At 37.0% G+C, this 27,934-nt stretch overlaps 3 protein-coding genes across 4 annotated transcripts in view; all 3 read right to left on the bottom strand.

Annotated features, from left to right (window-relative positions):
• LOC127869521 (cytochrome P450 2C31-like) overlaps nt 1-27,934 on the bottom strand; it is a 149,296-nt gene that overhangs the window by 59,179 nt on the left and 62,183 nt on the right. The window lies entirely within an intron of this gene.
• Nucleotides 697-27,859, bottom strand: LOC127869525 (cyclin-dependent kinase 5-like). Its single transcript, XM_052412162.1, has 11 exons — nt 27,787-27,859; nt 25,118-25,206; nt 18,320-18,387; nt 14,770-14,887; nt 12,422-12,517; nt 10,575-10,649; nt 7,709-7,805; nt 6,522-6,591; nt 4,911-4,971; nt 4,517-4,597; nt 697-2,004 (listed from the first exon to the last, which is right to left on the bottom strand). The coding sequence occupies exons 1-11, from the start codon at nt 27,821-27,823 to the stop codon at nt 1,894-1,896; spliced, it is 903 nt and encodes a 300-aa protein (XP_052268122.1). The 5' UTR covers nt 27,824-27,859; the 3' UTR covers nt 697-1,893.
• Nucleotides 697-27,934, bottom strand: part of LOC127869526 (cyclin-dependent kinase 5-like) — a 159,672-nt gene continuing 132,434 nt past the window's right edge. Inside the window, exon 12 of the transcript XR_008044657.1 lies at nt 697-1,832. The gene's annotated coding sequence lies outside the window, so the exon portion shown is untranslated. The remainder of the gene's footprint in view (nt 1,833-27,934) is intronic.

The following is a 27,934-nucleotide window of genomic DNA, read 5'->3' as shown; positions in this document are numbered from 1 at the left end:
TTATCACTAACAAAATACTGTGTTATCAACGTTTTTCGATAGTCCATAATGTCTTCACCTCACAATTTAGTAACCAAGTGCAGAGCATGAAATTCTGGGAGATGGATTTTAATACGCAACTGGTTAAAAAATTGTGTCTTAGTGTTGTATGAACATGCAGAGAGTAGTCCCGAATGCATTACACTGAATAATTTTACATCCTATACGCTGTACCCAGACGCAGTGATGTAGCCACAGGTCTGGGTGAATTTCTCTCAAATCAGCCAATGAAATATTCGAATTTATTCATTCGGGTCTGCTGGCGTTATATAAGGGTTATTTAAAGCGAAAAGCTGGGTTAAACAGCTACGCCAAAAAAAACATACAATGGTTGACATTACAAATGCACGAGTTATCATTATATTTTGTTAAAACTTTATTGCACATTTCACAAGTTAAATTACGACGAAAGCATATGTACTCGTGTCACAGGAATATTTGCAAATTGACAAAAAAAGTCAATTGACCTAACTGACAAAACATATAAACAATAAATATCTATAAACCCATTTATTAACTTAAAGGTCATTTGTTTGTTTCGTGAATTTTAGCCACAAAGATGCTCTCAACATGAACACCATAGCTGATACAGGCTCTAGAGTTGATAAGAGATCTTTATTATCAGACCTGGCATAATTGACTTAAAGAAAACTAAGGACATTTCAAATATGTTTATTTTCAGAGGCGTAGAAAGCGTCAACCACAAGCTTGGGCGAGCTGTTCATATTTCTGAGCGGAGACAATAAGCTTTTCTGTAATCACCACTTTCATGGTATTCGATGACGCTCGATTACATGAGTTTGATTTTGATTCATATACATGCCTCGCTCTTGAAAAACGGGGCTTTATGAAGTCTGCACAGGCATGATTACAACACATGCAGTACAAAATTAAATACACAATTACAACAACTAATGGTACAACCATCTACACAATGCACTGAAATGATAAGAGCCTGTGTTCACTTGTGAGACATTTTAAACAATTCCTGATTCATCCAGACGGCAATTTAAGTTCATGAGAAAAATAAAATGAAAAATGCAAAGCTTTGTGCGTTAATTGTCGATATTCTCTTGTATGATACTTGAAATTCTCAAAATCAATACTTCACAAAAATGACAGTTTTTAACTGATGTTAATTCTATTCCCCTGCAAATTTACTGTATTATCATTATCAATCATGGGACATTAATGTTCATTGATTTCATGGGTAGACTAATCCACAAATTTAACACAAAAACATCAGAAAATGAATGAATCTCAGGGCTTTTTTTCCTTCTGTGAGAATGGCCGTTTTTTGGGAAAATCGCGACTAAAATTTTCACAATTTTGGGAAAATCACAACTAAAATTTTCACAATTTTGGGAAAATAGCAACTAAATTTTCAAAATTTAAAGAAGTTTGCGACTCAAATTTTTACAATTTAAAGAAATTCTTGACTCAAAGTTTTCACAATTTTTGAAAGTTTGTGACTCATTTTTTCACATTTTTTAACAGTTCACAATTCATTTTTTCACAATGGGGTAGATGGGGGGGGGGAGGGGGGGTAAAGGCCGCTTCACAAAAACAGGAAAAAAAGCCCTGACTCTTATTCCTCTTTGTTTAAAAAAATCAGAAATCCTCGAACTCGCGTGTCCATGAAAAAGTCATTTTTTTAAATACCATAAATATTTCAAGGTGACAAATATAAATGATTTCACAGTATTCACTAATTTATAAATAAGATTGCTTCTCCAGTTGTGTGATCTGTTGCTGATCAGGTGTCATAATGATGACCCTGTCTACGTCCTGACCTCTAGACAGGCCTCCAGGCCAGGCTACCTCACTTGTCACCATGAAAACGCCCTATGGAGGTCAGAAGGGGTCAGCAGGCAGACGGACGGACGGACTAAGGTCACTAAAGAAGCCGTGTTGAAGACCTTCCTCTGCTGACAAACGACCGCTAGGGTTACACACCAGTAGTCTCTGAAGTAAACAGAATAGAAAATAAGGTTACACAAAAATAATTTCTTTAAAAAATTGTCTAAATAACTTGGAAAACACTGTTATACAAAATAATTTCTGAAAAAAAGTTCTCTAAAGTGAATAGAAAACACTGTAACCTAAAAATAATTTCTGAAAAAAGTTTGTCAAGCGTCCTTTTAAGTTAATACCGGTATATGTATTAGTCGAATGGTTTGTCATATACCTGTCACACCACAAATGAAGCACTTCAAACACTACTTTCAACATGCTTTTTTAGGGGTTCAATTTGAGTAAGATCTGAACAACCGTCATGACATATCTTGGTTTCAAGACTTCCAGTACCAAAAGATTTAGGATTTCAAAATATCTAACATAAACATAAAATCCTATTAACCATCGTACAAAATCTTACAGTAATCCAAAAATCTCAGTCCCAGTAGCCAACAAATGTTAGTTTCCAGTTATGTTTGCTTATTCACAATATTTGGATCCAGTAACGCTCCATTCTTCATTGTGGTATGTGTTAATGTACCCTGGTAATGGAAAATAAACTAAAATGAACCCAGGAATTCTTAATCGAAATTGGTCCTTGTCAGCTTTTTTTTTTCAAATAAAATATGTGCATATTTATGTCAATATTTGAAAAATGGCCTCTATATTATCGAAACCGATACTGAGAAAAATAATGTTGTGGCAGTTTTTGTTCAAAGAGAATTTTGTTTTGTATTCTGTAGCGCGTTTAACGTCATCCGATTTTGTGCGGGAATAAAAGTTGGCTAAAGTACGTTTTAGAATATTTTGTTCTTACCCAGGTACATTTCAGTAGTTCTCCAGCCGACAATGGCCAATCAAGCCCCAGTAACCAATAAATATTTGTTCCCTCTGATTACAGATCTTTCTCTCTTGTTACCCAATAATCTTGGTTTCAGGTTACCAATAATTATTGGTTCCCAGGAGCAGCAAATCTTGTTTCTCAGTAAACCACCAATTTTAATGTTGATTCCCAGTAACACACAAATCTTAGTTTCCAGTACCCCAAAAATCTAGGTTTCAAGTGACCCCAAAAGCCTTGTTGCTATGCAACTGACAAATCATGGTTTCCAGTAACACACAAATCTTTATCTTGGTCCCCAGAATACCATAAATTATTATTCACAGAAACCAAATAACTTAAGATACCAGTATCTGAAAAGTCTAAATTGGTTTTAACTATCGTACAAATTTTGGTTACATGTAACAAACAAGTCTGAGTTTCATTAACCAACAAACATTGGTTCCTAGTGCCTAGCAAGTCTGAATTTAAACTAGCCAAGAAATCTTGGTTTCAAGTAACCAACAAGTCTTAGTTTAAAGGGGCCTTTTCACAGATTTTGGCATGTTTTGAAGTGTGTCATTAAATGCTTTATATTGATGAATGTAAACAATAAATTTTAAAAGCTCCAGTAAAAAATCAAAAATAAATTTAAAAAAAGAAAAAAAAAGGAGACCACATCAGGGCTCGTACCAGTGGCCCCCGTAATCCTGAAGTAAAAACACATTAGCCAACTGAGCTATCCTGCCAAGCATACATAGCATGCGTAGTTTATACCTTATATAAGCAATCTTCGTAGTTTCACAAATTTAAACGACAACAAGGGACAAAATTGTCACAAAACCAGGTTTTCATTGTGAAAAAAAATCTGATAAAGGGAGACAACTCAAACTGAACTTTTGAAATGAACAAACAAAATTAACCCCCTTTGTAAGTTTGTTTGAAAATTAATATATTTTTAGTCGTGGCAACCTTGACATTGGAGATATTGACGTGATTCTTTCATGCAACGCACCGTCCCATGATGGTGAACAAATGTGCCAAATGATTTTAAAATCTCACAATAAATGACATAGTTATGGCCCAGACAAGCTCATTTATGGCCAATTTTGACCTTTGAACTCAAAGTGTGACCTTGACCTTGGAGATATGGACGTAATTATTTCGCGCGACACACCGTCCAATGATGGTGAACAAATGTGCCAAATGATTTTAAAATCTGACAATGAACAACATAGTTATGGCCCGGACAAGCTTGTTCCGCCCGCCCGCCCGCCCGCCAGCCCGCCCGCCAGCCAGCCAGCCAGCCAGCCAGCCAGCCCGCCCGCATTCGCCAATCTAATAACCAGTTTTTTCCTTCGGAAAACCTGGTTAACAACAAAACTCTCCAAATTATTCAATCATATCGCGTTGCAACGCTTTATAATTTTCAGGTTTTTAAATCGTTAAAAGATGCATATAATGGCTATATTAGACTATAGCAAATGTTCAGTAATACTGTTTCCTCACAAATATCATAACTAAACCGAAAAATTGCGAATCTGAAACAACTTTTCTCAATTTTGTCAATTTACCAAACCGTGAAAAGATCCCTTTAAACCAAGGTGCAAATCATGGTTCCCAGAAACACATGGTATCTATTTCATGGCAGCACATTAACAACACATTGCAATTCCCAGTTAGGAACTCGACAGCAGTTACCTGTAACAGATCTCTGCCTTTCACATTCAAGCGAGGAACTACTTGCTGCCACGTTGTGTTCACGTGGTACAATGGGTATTGCTGCAGCAGAAATGAGGGAAACAAATAACAAAACATGTGGCTGACACAACAAATTCTTGAAAGGACTTGTTAAAAAAATGATAATATTTTGCTAACAATATGATGTGAAAGTATCAATAAATTAAACTATAATATTTAAAACAAAAGGGCCTCCAAGGCCCTAGGTCGCTCCCCTGAGACATGTAGAAACTAATCTGTTATGTGTAGATGCTTGTAAAAGTAACTGTACTTTTTATCTGGACTGTTTGCTATGTTTTACACAGACTTTAAATGTGGTCTGCAACAGTATTAGAACAATCAAGTTTCGTCTCACCTTGTAGTCTGGGAGGTGAGAGATGTTTGGCCAAGTCTCCTCTGTAGGTGTCCCCAACAATCTGAAACAGTGCCATACATTACCATGAATTACATGCAGTTGTATACGCCCAATCTGAAACAGCTACTGTACTGTACACTACCATGTATTACACGCAGTTGTATATGCCCAATCTGAAACAGTACCATACACCACCATGTATAATACGCAGTTGTATATGTCCAATCTGAAACAGAACCATACACTTCCATGTATAACAGTTGTATACGCCCAATCTGAAACAGTACCACACACTACCATGTATTACACGCAGTTGTATAGGCCAAATCTGAAACAGTACCATACACTTCCATGAATAACACACAATTGTATAGGCCAATCTTAAACAGTACAATACATTACCATGTATTACACGCAGTTGTATAGGCCAAATCTGAAACAGTACCATAGACTACCATGTATTACTTGCACATGTATTGGCCCAATCTGTAACAGTACCATACACTACCATGTATTACACACAGATTTATAGGCCAAATCTGAAACAGTACCATACACTTCCATGTATAACACACAGTTGTATAGGCCCAATCTGAAACAGTACAATACATTACCATGTATTACACGCAGTTGTATAGGCCAAGTCTGAAACAGTACCATACACTACCATATATCACACACAGTTGTATACGCCCAATGTAAAACAGTACCGTACACTACCATGTATTACACACCCAATCTGCAATCTGTACTTTACACTACCATGTTCAGATTGGGCATATACAACTGTATGTAACATGTATATGCCAATCTGAATCCCTACCGGACACTACCATGTATTACACACAGTTGTTTACACCCAACCTGAAACAGTACTGTTCACTACCATGTATAACACACAGTTGTATAGGCCCAACCTATTACACGCAGTTGTTTAGGCCCAATCTGAACAATACTGTACACTACCATGTATCCATGTATTACAGGCAGTTGTATACGCCCAATCTGAAACAGTACCGTACATTACCATGTATTACAGGCAGTTGTAAAGGCCCAATCTGAAACAGTACCTTACACTACCATGTATTACATGCAGTTGTATACACCCAATCTGAAACAGTGCCGTACACTACCATGTATTACATGCAGTTGTATACACCCAATCTGAAACAGTACCATACACTACCATGTATTACATGCAGTTGTATACACCCAATCTGAAACAGTACCGTACACTACCATGTATTACATGCAGTTATATATTCCCAATCTGAAACAGTACCGTACACTACCATGTATTACATGCAGTATTTAAAATAAATGACTTTTTTGTGGACATATCAATAAGTAGATTTCTGATTTTGGAGAGAAAAAAAACACAAGAAATTTGTTGCATCTGGAATTTTCTGATTTGTATGTATTAATTTGTGGATCAGTCGACCACACACAAAAAACATAACAAGTAATACCCGAAGAGAAATAATGATTTTAAAAATTAAGCAACATTTCAAAAGTAAGAGGTAAGGAAGCTTTTGATGCGAATTTAAGTTGAAAAAGTTCATGTTAGATCATAATTGTAAAATGATTCATTAAACTTAAACTAAGACCTACTTGAATATCCTTTTCAGTTGGTCCTCGACATCATTCCCTGGGAAGAGGGGTCTGCCAGCGTTGGCCATCTCTGAAACACAAGGAGCCACGAATCATATTGCAAATACTATTTTAATCTTAAATATTCTTGTATTTACACGGTTCCCATTCCCTTTTGACTCATTGAATTAAATAAGCTGTTATCACAATTATATGCAAGCATAGCAGTTGAAAAGATCAATGTGGCAATGTAAATATTTGAATTTTCTTATACGATAAAGTAACGATTATCATGAGTGGATCTGTTAGTCTAGGGTATGATTAGCGCTTTTGGTGCCAGAGTTACCGGGGTCAAATACAGGGTCATACAGGAAATACATACACATATAACCAAGTCATCGTGTCATATTTAATATAATACATTACATTACATTATTTCAGACTTAAAGGACATGCATTTTTTTATTTTAGGAAAAAATCTAGGATCGTCAAAGGTACAGGGCCAATATTCACCAACTGTTTATTAGACTTTGGTCTTAAATACAAAATATTCTTAAAGAGTGTAATATACTAAAATTACTTGAAAATGCAGTCTAACATGGAAGTAAACAACAATATTTTACATCATTCCTTGTTAAGAGCAAGATGTTTATGATATAAGCACCATTTAAGCCTGGATATATGAAAACTCTGAAGTACTTGTATTGAGTCGCAGACTAGTCTTAGAATGGGTTGGTGTATAACATGGATGATTCTTAAAGGACAGGGTTGCCCATTCAGTCTGGTGACATTTCCTTACAATAAACTAAATACAAGGAATTGCTTAATGTGCTACTTGTAAGAAAGGTTTTTGAGCATAGACATCATTGTCAATAGACTATTATCAAATATATATTTAATTCAAACAGATATTTCAAACGATGTCCAGCCCCACAAGTAAAAGGTGAGGGAGTGAGGGGAGGGGGGGGGGATGAAAGGATTACAGCTGTCTGCTTTTAAGCAATAGATCTTTCTTTAGTTGAGTGAGTGTACTTTTCAAAAAATTGATTGAGCACTAGTAAAATGGCAGCCATCTCCGGTCTGATTTGCTAGTTTACTTGACTTGCAATCATTTTTTCTCCATTTTGGCGTGGAGAAAATAAGTGCGCATTATACAGGATCTCTCGCTATACTAGGTAAAGTATGGTATAGTCTACTGCCTGTTCTACCTGCAAATATACATCCAGCTGACCACATGTCAATAGAGGTTGAATACATCTTGGCACCAAACAGCACGTCTGGGGGTCTGTACCACAGCGTCACGACCTGGATCGAGGTAAATATTCACATTTTGAGGATATTTTCAATAGTTCTTGTACAAAGCAGGGGTGGCATTAACTTGCTTAAAACTGAAAGTGACCCTTTATCTGGGTAAAGATTTTTTTAATGCATAAGAATATTGTATAACCCCCAATTAGCATATGCAGTCAACACAGGCTAACCAGTGACAAAACTTTCTCCTTTAATGTTATTTCTGTAATCGTGTCATTTCTAAGCCAAAATCCAATGTAGGCGGAAAGTGTTGTCCCTGAGTAGCCATTGCGCACTGCACATGCTAATCAGGGATGACACTTAATGTATATGGGTAAAGCCCAGTCATCCCAGAACAGGGCTCAAATGTTTACATTTTGAGCCTTTTTTCAATGTTTCTTGTATAAAATCAGGACTTGCATTCATTTTTAAAACCGATACTTTTTTTATAAACTTCAAGACTTTTGACTTTGGAGGTAATTAAAAAATAATATTTTTCTATCATGGTTTGTTGTCGAATAACCCACAGAAAGGAGTATAGATGCGTAGGAATTAAATCACGAGTGCGAAGCACTTCATAAATATTTTGCAAATGACATCACTTTCATTGAAAACAACAATCGTAAAAACTTAATGACGTCACGTTTATTGATGCTACTGAAAAGCTGACATGCTATAAATGTTTTCTGAATTATGTTTCCTAACAAATAACATTCTTTGTAGACGTGGTTATGCCACTTATCACCAAATATACAATTTATTGTTTCATTACATTTATATACATGCTACATTTATTACATTTCTTTTAGAGCGGGTTTTAGCACGTGCATTTTACTGCAATATTTTCTTTATTTATTCGGAAGTATTTTCGAAACATTAAGCTCCGCCCATAAGTTATTGCAGAATAACCCACACTTGATTTCCTTCTTTGTCTATAGAAAACAAGTCGCGTGTCGTGTTAGAATGCTTAATATATGTGGAAGTTTTGACAGTGTTGCATGCAAAAAGAATTACAGGCCTGGAATTTAGCATTTAAGTCAATTTTTGTGTAAGGTCAATTCTTTTTCATGATCTTTCGATGTGGATTTAAGTCTTGCAACATCCTTTTGTGATTGATTTTAAGAATATGACAGCCCAATTCAAACAATGAAACAAATCCATTACAGTAGACTCTGCCAATACCGGACTCTCTGAATACCGGAAATCTCACGATTCCGAATGGTCGGGCCAGTCCCGTATTTTCCCCTTCTATTTCTTTGTTAAAATATGTTGAATAAACCGAGCTTTCTCAAAACCGGAAACTGAACGAATATCTCCTTGAATTTTGTCATTTTCAACGTAAATTACATTGAGTACACCGGACGGTCCTAATTCTCAAGATGCCCGAGGCGTGTAAATTACATTACCAAGTCAGCACGGTGCGTGCGGTGTCACACATTCTGCTCGCGCAATTATCGATTATCGGATTAAACATACCATACAGTTGTCAAGGCGTTACCAGGCTTTTGACGTCCGATTAAATAATGTAAAACAAACTGTGAATGTATATTATAAACATACTGTAACACCAAAAAGTGATTGACGCGATAGTTTTATTAAGCTTATGATAAACAATTTAATTACAAAATTAATGCATGCCGTTGCGACGATCACTTTCTTGTGATCTTCTTTAGACATGTGCACTGAAGCAGTGATCTCGGACTTTTTCAAGAAATCGTGAACTTCGTGCATGTGTAGGTTTTGACAAGACTTGCTGAGATTATGAATGTCTTGTTTTTTGCGTGTGTGTATGTTTTGTGAAATGTGTTATGTCTTGAATAATAAATCGTGTGTCCACAACAATCGTATATGTGTCGTTATTCGTCAAAATTGTCTATGAAGTTTGGCACTTCCTATTTGTAACAAATAAACTTAATTAATGCAGAGCTATTTATAGCAAAATCGAACAAGTCTCACTTTTCTATATGACACATTTCACGCACGCATGGACATGCACGTACATGTATAAAGCAAAAACGCTCACTTTGGGATTAATCAAAACAAGTCTGATTGGAATATTTTTTGCTTTTAATCTAATAAAAAACACATATTTTGAAGAATACTTTAAACATGAACATTACATGAGTACATTTATCACATGGTACATGTAAAGGTATATGGTTTGTTCATATTTAGGCAATATGTCTACTCTTGGTAAACCGGAACTCTCTGAAAACCGGACGATCAGGCCGGTCCCCAGACCTTCCGGTTTACAGAGAGTCTACTGTACTTGTTAATACCACAGAAATTTATTTCAAAGTATGTAATCAAAACACATCAAAACCATTTTACTTATGTATTAAGTGTAGCCTTGAATTAAGCTGTAACTCTTGTTAACAAGAAAAATGGAAACGCCTTGAAACCAGGTATATTAGTTATTAATTCAAATCAAACAAGACTATTGCCAAGCAATATGTGTCCCCTACCAGCTCCACCATCGTCAGATTTTTTTAGATTTTTTATTTGTTGCCAGAGCAACCAGAATTTTTGACATAGGAAGAAAATGAAATGAGGTGCATAATGTCCATATTGCCATTTATCCATGTTTCAAGTTTTATAAAAAAATATGAAGAACTTTTGAAGTTATCGCAGGATACAGAAAAGTGTGACAGACAGACTCACAGTGGTGCAACCGGTAGGGGACAATAATTGCACATGTATTAAACCCAGTTGTTTTTTTTTCAGTGTGAGGTTGAGGTTATACTGATTGTTAAGCTCACAACAAACAGACTCAGCCCTGCCTACCTCAGCAGAGTAGAATCTCACAGGTATCCCGAACGCCCGAGCCAGTCCAAAGTCAGCCAACTTTAGTTCTCCATTCTGTGAATATACATGTATACATGGTGAATAGAAACATACAGGATGCCAACTTAAGTTCTCCCTTCGTTGAATACACATGGTGAATAGAAACACACAGCCAACTAAAGTTCTCCATTTTGTGAATATAAATGGTGAATAGAAACATACAGCTAACCAACTTCATTCTATCTTCTTTGAATAAACATGGTGAAGAGAGACATACAGCCAACTCCAGTTCTCCATTCTGTGAATATACATGGTGAATAACAACCTACAGTATGCTAACTAAATTACATGCAAACATTAGCCAAAATTTTCAATACAAAAGAACGAAATGGTGCACAATTTTCACAAATTGCAGCCCATAGTTATAGAACTTGGACACAGACCTCATACGGTTACTTCAAACATGTGTGCAGTTTCAATTAGTGCCTGTAGTAGAAACAATTCTATGTGTCTTGTTCTGTGAAAATTGGGCAATATGCATGTGCGTAAAGTGTTGTCTCAGATTAGCCTGTGCAGTCCTCACAGGCTAATCAGGGACGTCACTTTCTGCTTTAATGGTATTTTTCGTTTAAAGTCCCTTTTTACCGAAAATCTAGTTTAAGCGGAAAGTTTCTTTCCTGATTAGCCTGTACAGAATGCACAGGCTAATCTGGTACAACACTTTACGCACATGCATTATGCCCAGTTTTATCAGAACAAGACACCTATGGAGATGTTGTATGTTTACCTAATGTAAATTTCTAGATACCTGTACAAAAACGAGCACAATTCTACTTAATTGGAAGTCAGATGGAACTTGATCAGTGATCTCAAACAATGTCCCTGAAAACATGTGTGTAGTTTCAATTGAATAGCTGTAACAGAAACAATGATATGGAGATGACGAACATTAACCTCAGGCAAAGCATCATGCAGATGCCAACAAATGGTGAGTAGTATAGGCTAACTATTCTATGAATAGTCAAACTAAAAAGGACATAATAACAAGAGCACCGCATAACGGGTGCCACGCTCAGCTGCGAAAGCTTGTCAGATTTTTTAAATTTTTTTTTAGAGGTCACAGTGACCTTGACCTTTGATCTAGTGACCCAAAATGGGTGTGGCATGTACAACTCATCAAGGTGCATCTACATATGAAGTTTCAAAGCTGTAGGTAGAAGCACTTTGATTTTAGATTTTAGAGCTAAAGGCTTTAGCACGACGCCGGCGGACAACGAGCAGGCTATGACAAAACCTCGGGTTTTCTCCGAAAACAGCCTCGCTAAAAATCAAGGTGCAAAAACTCCCTTATAAATTATTTGACTGGCATGACCTGACAATGCACATGTCAGCTTAATATGGATGCTGCCTATCAATTTTCATAACTTTTGGATAATTTGGTATCCTAGATCTTGCATGGAAACGAAAAATCCATAAGTAAATATCTTTCTTAGATTTCGACTGAAAAATATAAATTAAATATCAAAACATAATCAATAGGCAATAACTCCATGAAAAATCATTGAACCAGAACAACCTGACAAAAATGCACAATTCAAATTATCAAGTTTCATCAATTTTTGATATAAGTGTCTGATATCTTGCGCGAAAAGAAAAAGTGAGACAGACAAAAGGACGCACAAGCAGACAGACATCAAGTAGGATGGAAGGTATTATTGGGAAATTTTCAGAAACAGGCTAACTCATTTCCATCTAAATTAGCATTGAGACAGACAAACAAAGCTAAGACTATGTGCTCCTCCCCTTGCAGAGAGCATAAAAACCGCCCTATGGTGCATGGTGAATACCTTGTTGATGAGGAGGTTTTGTGGTTTCAGGTCTCTGTGGAGAACGTTGTTCACGTGACAGAAGGCAAGTCCACGCAGCAGCTGGTACATGAACGACTGAAACGGAGTGAAAACAAGCAATGGAAGTAGTGACATGGGTCAAATATAACGACTGATATGGAATGTAAACAATGAATTAAATGGAATGAAAATAATGTCTAAAATGAAATAAAACAATAAATGAAATGGCATGAAGATAATGTCTAAAAATGGAATGAAAACAATGAATGAAATGGCATGAAAATAATGTCTCAAATGGAACAAAAACCATGACTGAAAATAGTGAAATAGGACAAAAATAAATGACTGAAATGAATAGAAAACAATAACTGAAATTAAATGAAAAGAATGTCTACAATAAAAACAATAACTGAAAATAGTGAAATAGAAGCAACAAGAGCTGTCTCCATAGGATGACATATGCCCCCAATAAACGCTTTGATAGAAGTTGAAATGCACTAAGTGACCCCGTGACCTAGTTTTGACCCGGCATGACCCATATACGAACTTGACCTAGATATGGTCTAGATACAACTTCTGACCAAGTTTGGTAAAGATCCGATGAAAACTATTTGAATTAGACAGCGGACACGAAAAGTGTGACAGACTGACGGACAGTGCAAAAACTATATACAAATGTATCCCCTTTTCTTCGAAAGGGAGCATAAAAACTATGACTGAAATTGAACGAAAGTTATGTCTTAAACGGAGTGAAATCGAAGACTGAAAATAGTGAAATGGAACAAAAAACAAGGACTGAAATGAAAGAAAAACAGCAACTTATTCTTTGAAATACAAAGTTAAAATGAGCCGCGCTCTGGGAAAACCGGGCTTAATGCATGTGGGCTGCACTCTGTGAAAAGGGAGTTTTAAGCATGTGGGCTGCACTCTGTGAAAAGGGGGTTTAATGCATGTGCGTAAAGTGTCGTCCCAGATTAGCCTGTGCAGTCCACACAGGCTAATCAGGGATGACACTTTCCGCTTCTATGATATTTTTCGTTTAAAGAAAGTCACTTCTCAGCAAAAATACAGTTGAAGCGGAAAGTGTCATCCCTGATTAGCCTGTGTGGACTGCACAGGATAATCTGGAACGACACTTTACGCACAAAAATTAAACCCATTTTTCACAGAGCACGGCTCATGTGCTTAAGATAACACACCAGATAAGCCTGCATAGTCCTCACAGGCTAATCAGAGATGACACTTTGCGCCTGAACTGGAATAGTCTCGAAGATAAGATTTCCTTTTAACGAAAAAAACTCAAGCAGAAAGTGTCATTCCAATTAGCCCGAGTGGACTGCACAAGCTATGGATGATGCATGCATTTAGCCCTGATTTCCCACAGCACAACTCAAATATAACATTTTTAACCAATAAACTGACAGACAAACAAACTCAATTTTTAAGGGCTTGATAGGGAAATGAACCTTATGGTTTATTTATTGAAACTTTTGTATGTGAAAACCTTTAATTGGTAATTTTAGGCAGTCCTTTGGTTTTTTTTTTATTGGGAATGGTGTCTTTTAAATTAAAAAAAGTAAATATAATATTGAAAACATTTATCTAAATATTGAAGTATTTGTTAGCAAAAAAAAGAGCTGCTTTTGTGAAACACAATGTCCCCTGCTGTACTTTGAAGCCACACAGCAGCAATATCCCAATTGATAAAAATCATGACCAAATTACAGCCCATTGATATTTGACAAAGGTACAGACCTTGGACAGAAGTGATATTTCAAATAAAATAAAATATTGCCTTGAAATTAAATTTTAATTGTTTTCTCCATTACCTTTAATATTCAAACCAGTTTAATTCCTTTGTTTTAGGTGAAGGCATTAGGGCCCTTGGCCTTGATGGGCCCTCTTGTCAGGAAATGTTTGGTCTCCATCCAACCTCCCTATCTGCCAACAGTATATTCTCCCTATTCACCAAAAATTAAACTCCACCCATCCCCTTAAAAGAATAAACAAGATGCGTGTTTGTTGAACACAATGCCCCTACTGCGCTTTGAACCCACACAGCAGCTATTTTAGAGAAAATTGTAAAAGGCCCATAACTTCAAAAAATCAATGGACCGTAACGAAACTCACACTTCATCAGTCAGTCATATAGGTAGACTCGCATACCAAAAATCAGCTCAATATCTAATCAGATTGTACCATAAATAAATCTTGCCTTTAAAGTTTTAACAAGGTAAATGTTGAAGACAGCTATGCCCCACAGACAAAAGACAATAAAAAAGCTCTCCATGAGCAGTACTTGTTCAGTTCGGTTAGAGCATACAATATGCCCTGGTTACAAAGTGTACCTTAACAGTGTCCTGGTCTATTTCTCCATTGCAGCTGTCGAAGTATTTCTTCAGGTCCTGGTCGCAGTATTCAAACACCAATGTGAGCTTCTTGTCACTGTGAAGAACATCATGCAGTCTGAAACACAGAGCAAATCATGAAGTCTGAAACACAGAGTACATCATGTGGTCTGAAACACAGAGCAAATCATGAAGTCTAAAACACAAAGTACATCATGTGGTCTCAAACACAGAGCAAATCATGAAGTCTGAAACACAGAGCACATCATGTGGTCTGAAACACAGAGCAAATCATGCAGTCTGAAACACAAAGCACATCATGTGGTCTGAAACAGAGCAAATCATGTAGTCTGAAACACAAAGTACATCATGTGGTCTGAAACACAGAGCAAATCATGAAGTCTGAAACACAAAGTACATCATGTGGTCTGAAACACAGAGCAAATCATGAAGTCTGAAACACAGAGCACATCATGTGGTCTGAAACACAGAGCAAATCTTGAAGTCTGAAACACAGAGCACATCAAGCAGTCTGACTCAGATATCACATCATGCAGTCTCAAACACAAGGCACATCATGCAGTCTCAAACACAGACCACAGAGCACATCATGCAGTCTCAAACACAGAGCTAATCATGCAATCTCAAACACAGAGCATAGTATGCAGTCTGAAACAAAGAGCACATCATGAAGTCTGAAACATAGAGCACATCATGTGGTCTGAAACACAGAGCAAATCATGAAGTCTGAAACACAGAGCACATCAAGCAGTCTGACTCAGATATCACATCATGCAGTCTCAAACACAAGGCACATCATGCAGTCTCAAACACAAGGCACATCATGCAGTCTCAAACACAGACCACAGAGCACATCATGCAGTCTCAAACACAGAGCTAATCATGCAATCTCAAACACAGGGCATATTATGCAATCTGAAACAAAGAGCACATCATGAAGTCTGAAACACAGAGCACATCATGCAGTCTCAAACACAGAGCGCATCATGCAATCTCAAACACAGGGCATATTATGCAATCTGAAACAAAGAGCACATCATGAAGTCTGAAACACAGACCACAGAGCACATCATGCAGTCTCAAACACAGAGCGCATCATGCAGTCTGAGAACACAGAGCACATAATGCAATCTCAAACACAGAGCGCATCATGCAGTCTCAAACACAGAGCATATCATGCAGTCTCAAACTCACAGCACATCAAGCAGTCTCAAACACAGAGCATACCAAGCAGTCTCAAACACAGAGCACATCATGCAGTCTGAAAACATAAAGCACATCATGCAGTCTGAAAACACATAGCACATCATGCAGTCTGAAACACAGAGCATATCATGCAGTCTGAAACACAGAGCACATCATGCAGTATAAACACAATTCACATCATGACGTCTGAAACACAGAGCAAATCATGCAATTTGAAACACAGAGCACATCATGCAGTCTGGAAGACAGAGCACATCAAGCAGTCTGGAACACAAACCACAGAGTGCATAAATTAAGTCTAGAAGTGACAGCGTTATGGTAATCAGAACACAGAGCATGCCGTGAAATGGAGAGGGTAATCAGAACAAATAGAAGACAGTGCCAGTGCAAGAGTCAGGGTAATCAGAACACAGAAAAGGCAGTGACAGTGTCAGGGTATCAGAACACTGTGAAGGCAGTAACAGTGTCAAGGTAATCAGAACACAGAGAAGGCAGTGACAGGGTCAGGGTAACCAGAACACAGGGATTCAGTGATAATGACAGGGTAAGGGTTATCAGAACACAGAAAGGACAGTGACAGTGATTTGTAAGGTAATCAAAGGACTATGGACAAAAGGCGATTACAAAAGCTGACCATGAGCACATTGTGCTAAGGTGAGCTTAAAACAAATGTTCTGACCAAGTTTCATGACAATTGGACAAAAAATGTGACTTCTAGAAATGTAACTTCTAGAGTATTTACTAGGGCTGTCACGATTCACTGGTATATCGGCATATCGCGGTGCATGTCGTGAAAAAAATCGCACCGCGGTACGGCGTTGCTGCACCGGTTTTTTTAATATTATTATATTAGCACAGATATAAATACATTACATAATTATTTTGATGTAAATATCGTTTTAAAAAATGTAGAAGCGATTCAAAAGGGCTAAATAAATAATCAGTTAATATCCAGGTCAAGCAAGCGCTTCCACTTGTAGATGTTTAACTTTCACGTTTAAAAAACGGCGATGTATGGGTCCGTACCTTTTTGGGAATTAAGGACAGATTTCCTTTGCAAATAAGTTCATAATTATCCAAAAGATGTTTATTCTATTTCTTATTTTCTTTCTTTAGTATATCGATCTTTCAAAGCATGGCACTTCCGAATCATGTTATCTTAAGATTCTGAATAAGTCGAGGAAGAGTCAGAACGCTACGGATTTTCAATACTGGGCCCGCTGACTCCGCATTTTAAACATGCCCTTGAAGCGTTTGATTTACACAGATCGTAGTCACAGCTATTGTAAACAACATGGCGGACATTTTAGAAAAAGACGCGAACAATAACAATAACAATGACTACTTCTATCAAGTTTATTACAGTTTCTTTTACAGTTTCTAGTCATACTATGATACCAGTGTTTTCTGATTATTGAGTTTAATAAAGTTTGTAAAACTTGTTATTCTGCTGTTTTCTTCACAGATACATATTCTGTAAAATATCGCGGTACGTACCGCGATACAGTGTTGCCGTACCACTATATACGGCAGTCACTCACGGCGTATCGTGACAGCCCTAGTATTTACAAGGAAGACTGACAACAGTTTATCACAAAAGTTTACCATGAAAACGCTGTGCTCAGGTGAGCTTAAAAATGGAGACGGAATATTTGCAAAAAGAGATCACACTTTGATTTGCATTTTCTTTTGGAAACATTCCCCTTTTGAAGAAATTTCAAAAGGTGAAAGAATACTTTCAAACAGAGATTACACTAGAGCTCCCATTTTCTTTTGAAAACTTGAAGTCTCAACGTCTGTTTATCTTTCTTTGGAAGTTTTACATATAATACAAAGAAGTTTTGACAGTATTCAATGACATCAATCATGTGCATTGAAGGATTGAACTTGACTTCAAATTCAAAGTTCCAGTAAGTTTTTTGTTGATATGTTCTTTTGAAAAATCATTATGAAAGAGATAGCCTTTTAAATAACTCACTTCATTTTCTATTACAATATGTTGTCTATTAAGATTGCATCTTGGTACAGCTGATCTTTCCCAAAGAAAATATGGTAAAATTATTGTTATTTGTGGGACATTTATTTTTGTTGAGTTTTTATTGATCAACGAATTTAACACAAACACATATCAAAATGACCTACCAAATACCTATCCTTTTTTTCAAATTCAGATATCCACAAATTTACGTGTCCACAAAAAGTCATTTTTTTGAAAACCACAAAATACACATATCATGTCAATGAATACAGTACAGTACCTGACAATGTTTCTATGCTTGAGCACACAATTTCATGTCAATGAATATGCATCATTGTACAGTACCTGACTATGTTTCTATGCTTGAGTTCCTTCAGAAGACAGATTTCTCTCAGAGCTGAGCTGGGGACACCCTGGAAAACAAACAAATAGCTGCATCAAACTGTATACAACACCAACATGAACTGAATAATATTTTTATTTTTCCATGTACTGTGAACAGATATTTTTAAAGACAAGCATTGTTTTATAATAATTACCAAATCAAACTGTTTAAAACATAAAGATAAACTTAAACATTGAATTCCAAAAACTAGCATGGCCATATTTTAAGTTTTGGAGATGCATTTCATGCTTTTATTTGAAGTCATTTAGAGCAGTTTGGGTTGTTGCACTCGTAAATAATTAAATACATCCATCAACAAGAGGGCCTGAAAGGCCCAAAGTCGCTCACCTGAGATAAAAAGAAATGACCTGTTCTTTGCAGCCCAAAATATCAATGGAACAAATGTTCTAACCAAGTTTCATGAAAAATGAACAACAAATGGCCCCTTGGCGGCCATGTTTTTTTTTAACAGACCTGAACCATTTTTTAACTCTTCCAAGATATGTCCAAATTTCATGGCCGGCATCATTTTCGAACTCGTCCAAAATATTATTGGGATGAATCTTCCGACCAAGTTTCATGAAGATCAGACAATAAATGTGGCCTCTAGAGTGTTAACAAGATTTTACTATAGCCATACAACATGTAGCCATATAAGGAAAAATGCCCCGCCCCTTGGCAGCCATGTTTTTCAAGCAAACGTTACCATTGTTAAACTCATCCAAGATATCATTGAGACCAATCTTCTGAGCAAGTTTCATGAAGATCTGAAAATAAATGTGGCCTCTAGAGTGTTAACAAGGTTTTACTATAGCCATATAAGGAAAAATGCCCCGCCCCTTGGCAGCCATGTTTTTCAAGCAAACGTAACCATTTTCGAACTCAACCAAGATATCAATGAGACCAATCTTCTGACCAAATTTCATGAAGATTGGACAATGAATGTGGCCTCTAGAGTGTTAACAAGGCAAATGTTGACGCCACACGACGGACGATGGACAAAAGGCGATCACAAAAGCTCACCATGAGCACAACGTTGTGCTCAGGTGAGCTAAAAAGATGTTCTTTCATTTAGATGAAAAAGCGTATGAAAATAATTAGTTATCATTAATATAATGTATATAGAACAGCACTGTTAATACCTGAACAACAGAGGTTTTTCTTTGAAAGTAAAAAATCATTTGTTTGCAAAATATTGTAATCTAAATAAGCATACAAAAGGTTACAAATAATATGAAAATGAATGTACCTTAAAACACTATAAATGCTTAAATTAATGCACATTAAACATGAAAATGAATCTGCAAGTGAGAAAATTGGAACTAGAGTATTAACAAGGTTTTACTAAAGCCATATATAGCCATATAAGGAAAAATGCCCCGACCCTGGTGGCCATGTTTTTTAAAGCAACAAAAACCATTTTCAAACTTATCCAAGATATCATTGGGACAAATCTTCAGACCAAGTTTCATGATGATCGGAAAATAACTGCAACCTCTAGAGTGTTAACAAGGTCATACATTTCAAAATAATATAAAATAAAAGTTAAGAAGAACATGTGTGGAAAAAATGCGAAATAAGCCAGATATTTAATTCTGAAATCGAATTCGAAAATGTCTGTACAGTCAAATTCGCCAGAATGTATATCATGCATGTACTATGAGATTCTTAATTTAGTTTAATGGTTGTTTTTTTAATTCCTGCAGCGATGTCTATTCATACGACACACTAACACTAACTCCGATCCTAATAAAAAGACGAATTCTTCGGTTATTGTAAGAAAATATGTATGAAATATCTTGGTCACATCGGCTCAGGGCGCTAATTTGTCTTTGCTGCATTTTATGAAATTTGTCGTCAATGTCTTGCCTATTTTGTGTTATTGGAACATGTATTTATCAATATATTACAATTTAACACATATAAAAATCGTATAGTCTCGCTTTAATCCTTTGACAAAAGAATGCCATATTGTACAGAATCATCAAACAATAAAAAGCATATTCAAAAGCTTGCTATCTTCTAGAATGTAAAACTATCATTTATAATCAATTCCACTTCATCTTCTTGTGCTTAAAAAAATATTTTAAAAAGGGAGACAACTCTGTCAATTCAACATAATTTTTCAAAAGCCATTTTGCAGTTACTTCCCTTGACATGCTAAACTGTAGTGTTCACAAGCTGTTTCTACTTGTCGCGGTTTTGGCGCGTTAACGTAAAGCCGCCGTAACGCCGCGCCACTTTATGTAACGTTGTTTTAACGTCATATCCTATTATGTCATTGTCAGTTGAATTAAAGGAATGAACCTGAACATTTTGGTGCCGTGACTATTACACTAGAAGTATGATGAATTTACAGAAGTTACAATCATATAGAGGAGGTACTAAACGCACAATCGCTACTTTGCTGGAGAAAATCGAAGAAAAGAAAGAGAAAGGAACCCTGATAGAAATCAACTCACTTCTGAAAATTTTGGAGACAAAAGTGGAAATGCTAGAGACACTTAACGAAAAAATCTTATCAACACTGAAACTGACGGAATCAAGATGAAATTGTGAAAACAGAAATTTACATGATGGATTTACGCATGAAATTAGACACACTTATGGCCGAGCATGATCAACGGGATACGAGCATAGGGAGTCAGCAGCCGACATTTCATCCCATGGATACGCAGCGTGGGCGAGGGGATACGGGTTTAGGAGGTCAACAGACGACATTTAATCCCTTAGCATGATCAAGCGGATACGAGGTTGGACATTCAGCAGACGACATTTCATCCTGACGATACACCACTTACAATGGAGAACAGAAATAAACATGCGTTACATAATCCAGTCGATACCATTCATCTTACAGCCGTGCAGCACGAGAGAGCACCTTGCAGCTTTTAGTTCCGGCGGGAAGGATACGACGGCTCCCGGGCGTCACACGATAGACGGTCCCCATATCCGTACAGAGAGTACCTTGACCGGACAAGATCGGAGTACCGGCAATCAAACCAACACAACTCTCTCGAAAACATCGCAACTGAATTCCCTTTCGTAAGCAGCCTTTCGAACAGGGTCGGCGTACTGGAAACACCCACAGCCATTATCCGGCCGTTGACCCACAGGATGTCACCGCATGGTACTGGCTACGAACCACCCGCTAGATTTCACTTCAATGGCGTTTATCCGACGCTCCATCACCATCCGGCCGCCGCCCACCTGCAGCCACATCCTACACATTCAGTTTACCGGAACAGCTTCTCACACAAAGGCCGCTACGCAAATGTTAACCTTGCAACTCCCTTGTGGCCTAATTATGGCAGACACTCAGAACGCCCGGAACCGCCTTATCCTAGCAGCACCGACGGCGACCACGCGGGGCCGCAGAGCTCCGGCGATCCGGCGGGAACCGCTTCGAGCGACCAGACAAGCGTCTCTTCGGTAGAGATGAAGAGCGAGCATACGGACGGCGGATGGGAAACTTAGACGATCTTAGTTTCCCGATATCCGTCACCGCAGACACAAAATGCCTGATTTCAACTCGCCATGCGACTCCAAGCATTCTTCCGGCTCCGAAAGCGAAGATTATAAATCGATTGTGGTGTCTGAAAAGTCACGTGGCGATAGTCCGACGGTCAGCTCTACGGTCACCGCTTCTCACCAAGATTCCAGCTGGTCTCCGCTTTCGCAGCGTACGCCGTACCATCACCAGAGCGCAGGAGCCGCGCCCGTCGGCTTCGGCTTCCAGTACACCACCTGCGTGGATTTCAACATGAGCATGTACCCGCATGCGCAGAGAGAGCCGGTGGAGCAGAGGTACGAGGCGGCCGCAAAATTGCTCTTCATGTCTGTGAAATGGGCACGCAACATCCCCTCCTTTCTGTCGCTGTCCTTCCGGGACCAGGCCAATCGTAAAACTCTATCGGTTAGAAGTGCTATGTGGAAGCGAAACCGAGAGAAACTAGTGATGAACATTGTGATTAAACATGTGAGAAACAGCGCGATTAACAGTTGATAAACAATGTGCTTAACATGTGATTGTTACAAATGTGATACAAAGTGAACTTTCAAAGACAGTGCAATCTATTCTGGGGTTTAGGTGATCAGGGTTTTTTTTGGCCCGATTTTATAGCCGAAATTCGGCTATGTTCCCAATCTCAAAAAGTATACTTTTTTCCCAAAATGTGGCAAAAAATTCCCAATTTAAAAAAAAAAAAAAAAAAAATTTTTTTTTTTTTTTTTTTTTTTAGAAATAAGTCTTATGCGTATTTTATCTCAATTTCAATTCAATTACATCTAAGAAAGTATTATATGATTTTGTTCTTTTAATTTGAATGATTATAAAGAGTTATATCAAATTTAGTATTTCACTAATCAGTGGACTTTTCATGTGGAAAAAAAGGCTAATGAATTTATTTTCCCAATTTCATTAAAATGCCGATAAAATTCCCAATTCCAAAGCCATGGGCTATCTTCCCAAAAAGTGGAAAAAAAACCCTGGTGATTAATCGATACTTTGACAGTAATTGAGATAATTATTTTGACTAATAATTTGTTCTTCATGTATTTTTGTTGGATTTACATGATCAGACTCATTGATTTATGTTGCTTAATCATTTTGAGGCCCCCAGAATGTCGCGGTTTTGGCCACTTTATGTAACGTTGTTTTAACATCATATCATATTATGTTATTGTCAGTTGAATTAAAGGAACAAACCTGAACACAACTTCTTATTTCTTACAAAGTCTTAACACTACTGTATAAATATAAGGATAATGACCCCCCCCCCCCCGCCCCCCCCCCCCCGCAACGGCCATGCTTTCTAACCGATCCGAACGATTGTCAAACTCAACCGTCATATCCAGATATCCAGAAAACAAATGTTCTTACCAAATTTCATAGACATTGGACCAAAAATGTGACTTCTACAGTGTTCACATATTTTCACTATATACATACATGTATAGAGAAAACTGCCCCTCCCCGTGGCGGCCATGTTTTTTCACCGATCTGGACCATTTTCGAACTCTTCCGAGATAGCAATGAAACCAATGTCTTGACCAAGTTTCATGATGATTGGACAAAAATTGTGACTTCTAGAGTGTTCACAAGGTTTCTCGTTAGCCATATAAGGAATACTGCCCCGCCCCCTGGCGGCCATGTTTTTCAACGGACCGGAACCATTTTTTAACTCAACCAACATATCATTTTGACAAACATTTTGACAAAGTTACATGAAGATTGGGCATCAAATGTGACTTCTACAGTGTTCACAAGGTTTTTCTTTTTTTTGACCTAGTGACCTAGTTTTTGACCCAGCATGACCCAGTTTCGAACTCAGTCTCAGTCAAGGTATCAATGGGACAAATGTTCTGACCAAGTTTCATGAACATCGGACAATAAATGTTGCCTCTGAAGTGTTCACAAGGCAAATGTTGACGCTGCACGACGCACGACACACGACGGACAAAAGGCGATCACAAAAGCTCACCATGAGCACAGCTCAGGTGAGCTAAAAATACAAGACCTGCGTTTGTGTAATACAATGCCCCTCTACTGCATTTTGAAGCAGCTTTTTTAGAGAAAATTTTCAAGTCGTAGACCTAAAACTTTGTCATAACTTTGCTGGAAGGAAACTCACACTTCATCTGTAAGTCATGTCGGTAGACTCACATAGAAACAACAGCTGTGTTTGTGTAACACAATGCCCCCTACTGCCCCGCTTTGAAGCCATATATTTGATCTTTGACCTTGAAGGATTACTTTTACCTTGACCTTTCACCACTCAAAATGTGCAGCTCCATGAGATACACATGCATGCCAAATATCAAGTTGCTATCATCAATATTGCAAAAGTTATAACCAAGGTTAAAGTTTTGGGACAGAAACATACAATGACAGACAGACGCATACAATGATTATGAAAGACAGATAGACAGGCCAAACACAATATACCCCCGATCATTCCATCCGGGGGGCATACAAATCAGCTTAATATCTGAAAGCGTTGCATATATAATTTCCTGAAAACAGTTATTATAGAGAAAATTGTTAAGTCCAAGGCCCATAATTTTGCCCAAAATCAGCGGACTGGAACAAAGCTAAAAATTAATCTGTAAGTCATGTAGGTAGACTCACATACCAACTACATATCTTAAGGCGTTGTGTAAAAAACCTCCTGAAAACAGTAATTATAGAGAAAATAGTTATGTTCAAGGCCCATAACTTTGCCCAAAATCAACAGACCGAAACTAAACTCACACTTCATCTGAAAGTCATGTAGGTAGACTAACATACCACAAATAAGCTGAATATTTTAAAGCATTTCCTAAGAAACGTCAGAAAACGTTTGTTATAACTAAAAACTTTAAGTCAAAGGCCAATAAATTCGCCCAAAATCAAGGGACCGAAACAAAACTCACACTATATCTGAAGGTCATGTAGGTAGACTAAAGTACCAAAAATCAGCTGAATATCTTATTTAGCATTTCCTTAAACAAAATCCAGAAAATGGTTGTTATAATGAAACATTTTAAGTCCAAGGCCCATAATTTAAAAAATGTATGGACGGGAACCAAACTAACACTTAATTTGTAAGTCATGTAGGTAGACTCACATACCAAAAATCAGCTAAATATCTCAAAGTGTTGTGTAAAAAATCCTCTGGAAAACGGAAAGCCTGACAGACAGACAGACAGACAGACAGATAGACGGTGCAACTGCTATGTCACCCCTACCAGGAGGCATAAAAAAGTCCCAATTATACCTCATCATCGTCATCAAGTCGCACCCTTTTAAGGGCCACTATCTCTTGACTTTCACGGTTCTTGGCTTTGAACACAGTACCATAGGTTCCTGAAACATTCATTTGTGTATCTAAATCCTCTTCACATATATGTACCAAAATGGCCTGAAACATGGATTTCAGTAGATAAAATCAAGTATGAGTAAACAGCCAGCTATGCAAAACATAAGGTGTGGTTGTTTTAATTTTATGTTGCAAAAGAGATTTGCTAGGTTCTGACCTGGGTAAATGAAGCTCTAAACTCCTCATATGCAGCATGGTTATGAGATATCAATGCGTACAAACGTTGGTACTCTCACATGCGAAGCTCCAACTTAAAATGCATGTGGTGAAACTAAAATACTTCCCTATTTTTCAATGATACGTCAGAGACAATTTCTATGCTCAAACTTTGTATTTTCTTTCTGCTGTTATTATTTTTTTATTTAAAATGACTTACGACTAGAGTTTTTTATTTATTACTGGGTTTCTGAGGGGAGATAACAACACTTGTGTGATTATATTTCCTGTATTTGATTTGTTACACCATATTTGCTATCATGAATGCATATATAAGGGATTTATGTATAAATATATCCAACACAAGTCATGATGTATCAATATTACAGTTCATAAGATTGAATTTTGTAATTAAATTGATTTGCAAAAAAAATGCAACAAAAAGGTTGGCAACTTGGAATTTTTTGTAACTTTGATTTGGATGCAGAATACCATGGCAATAGAAACTTTGCGATGAAAAAAACAGGAAATCAAAATGTTGTATTGCACTCTAAAACCTTAAATGTTTGTACATATACACGGCCGTTAATCCAGCGCGCTACCTCTTTTTTGAGATGCATTAATAAATGAGCCAATTCTACTTCCATGTGGCGCTCAGGCCCCAATGGTTTTTAATTTAACTGATAATTGTACAGGGTGATTAGGATTTTTATGTTTTTTCAACAGCATTACTTTTAAAAATCAGCCAATGCAGTGCCATTCAGCAATTATAAATTTATCCAAAGATGTACAGAAACAATACAATAACAACCCATTTGGAAACCTGAGGACCTTTATAAGTTGTGGCATGGTAGAATTCGTAAAAGCAAATCAATGTCTTTTGCCTGCGTGACGAGCGAATTTCCAGCCTATTAAATCGCTAATAACATAAAATAACAGGGTTCGCCAAAACTTGAAAAATCTGTCAGTCATTCGGACTGACAGACTTGAAATTTTTGCTAGTCCGAATCAGTTTCTGTCAGTCCCACTGTCCGACTAAACTATAACAGCAAAACACAACACAAGAGAGTACCTTTTAGATGTGTATTGGTATGGATCACATTAAAATACAATAAAACATGTTGAAAGTCGATATTATTTTTAACAATTGTTATAAAAACTAAAAAGTAATCAACCACAAATAATCCAAAGGGGAAGAAGGGAAATGGAAAAGGGGCCTGGTGCAGCTTCCTCTGAAATAAAAACGAAAATATGCTCCAATTCTACTTGAAAGAGTCTATTTCGCTCTACATTTCACATGTGTCAGACGCGAGTAGCATTGGAGCTTATTTTCGTTTTCTTTTTCGCTTTGTGTATCAAATACAATGTCGTCATTTGTGTTGTCAATATCATCATCATCATCTGAGTCCGTTATCTAAATCACCAGAATTCTGTCACTTGTTGTTTTCTTCGAAGTGGAGTCATCTCGCGAAAACTTGTTGCTGTGACAATCCTCCTATACGATTGGTTAAAGAGGATGCTAAATGCAGGAGTCACGTCCCAAACTAAAACGGTTCATTTCATATCGGTCTACTAACCATTCGAAATAAATCTGAAAAAAATTATTTTTGTTCAGCAGAGCTTGGATTATTTGTGATTTATTGTTATTATAATTATTGTTTAATTATATGGACTTTTGACATGATTTATGGTATTTCAATGTGATCCAAACCTATATGTTACTGAAATAAGGTATTATTTATGCTCCCCAAACCGGTGTGGTAATTTGACCGTAATGAAAATGGGCTGACTTTTTTTATATTAACGTCACTTTCAAGCGCGTTTTTTACGAATTAAAATATTGTGATCAGCTATTTTTTGTCGGTCTATCGGACCGATTTACTTGAATTTATTCTCGGTCCTGAGTAAAATTTTCCGGTACAAGTTAATGTGTGCACAAAATATTGGCTTCTAGCTGATCTAATAGATAATTTATTTTGCACTTTTCAAAAAGAGATGGAGCAAAGATTAAGAGGTGAAAATTTGAGTCGCGAACTTCTTGAAATTGTGAACATTTGCAAAGGGAATTTTCAAAATTTGTGAAAAAACAGCCCTTCTCACAGAAGGAAAAAAGCCCTGTAAGCGGACACCATTATCCATATCAACTACACCACAACAGTGTAATGTTTGTGATTAATTCGTGAAAATATTGTTTAATTTTAAAAGATGTGTCAATATAACTGAGCCCTTGTAACTATGTGTGTTCACAGAGGTTAATATAGTGTAAATTAGCCTATTCTTGCCTAAGTGTAAACATAAATCACAACTATTGTTCTAACAAAAATTAATGACAACTGTTTATTAAAACGCTGTAGCTAGACAAATATAACTTATACACATAGTTAATCTTGTAGAAAAACAAACGGTCAAACCTTCGCCGATTTTCTCCAATTTTTCATATTTTTGCATTTTCTGAAAGTCTGGGCTTTGCAGACGCTTGGTTGATTGCAGAAATAACGGAAAGAAAAAAGGTTAAACACCGAGCGGTCTTAATCCAGGATTGAAGTTATGTTAAATAAT

This window comes from Dreissena polymorpha, chromosome 2, assembly GCF_020536995.1.
Source record: "Dreissena polymorpha isolate Duluth1 chromosome 2, UMN_Dpol_1.0, whole genome shotgun sequence".
NCBI classification, from domain to species: Eukaryota; Metazoa; Mollusca; class Bivalvia; order Myida; family Dreissenidae; genus Dreissena; species Dreissena polymorpha.
This window is presented reverse-complemented; position numbering and strand designations above follow the sequence as displayed.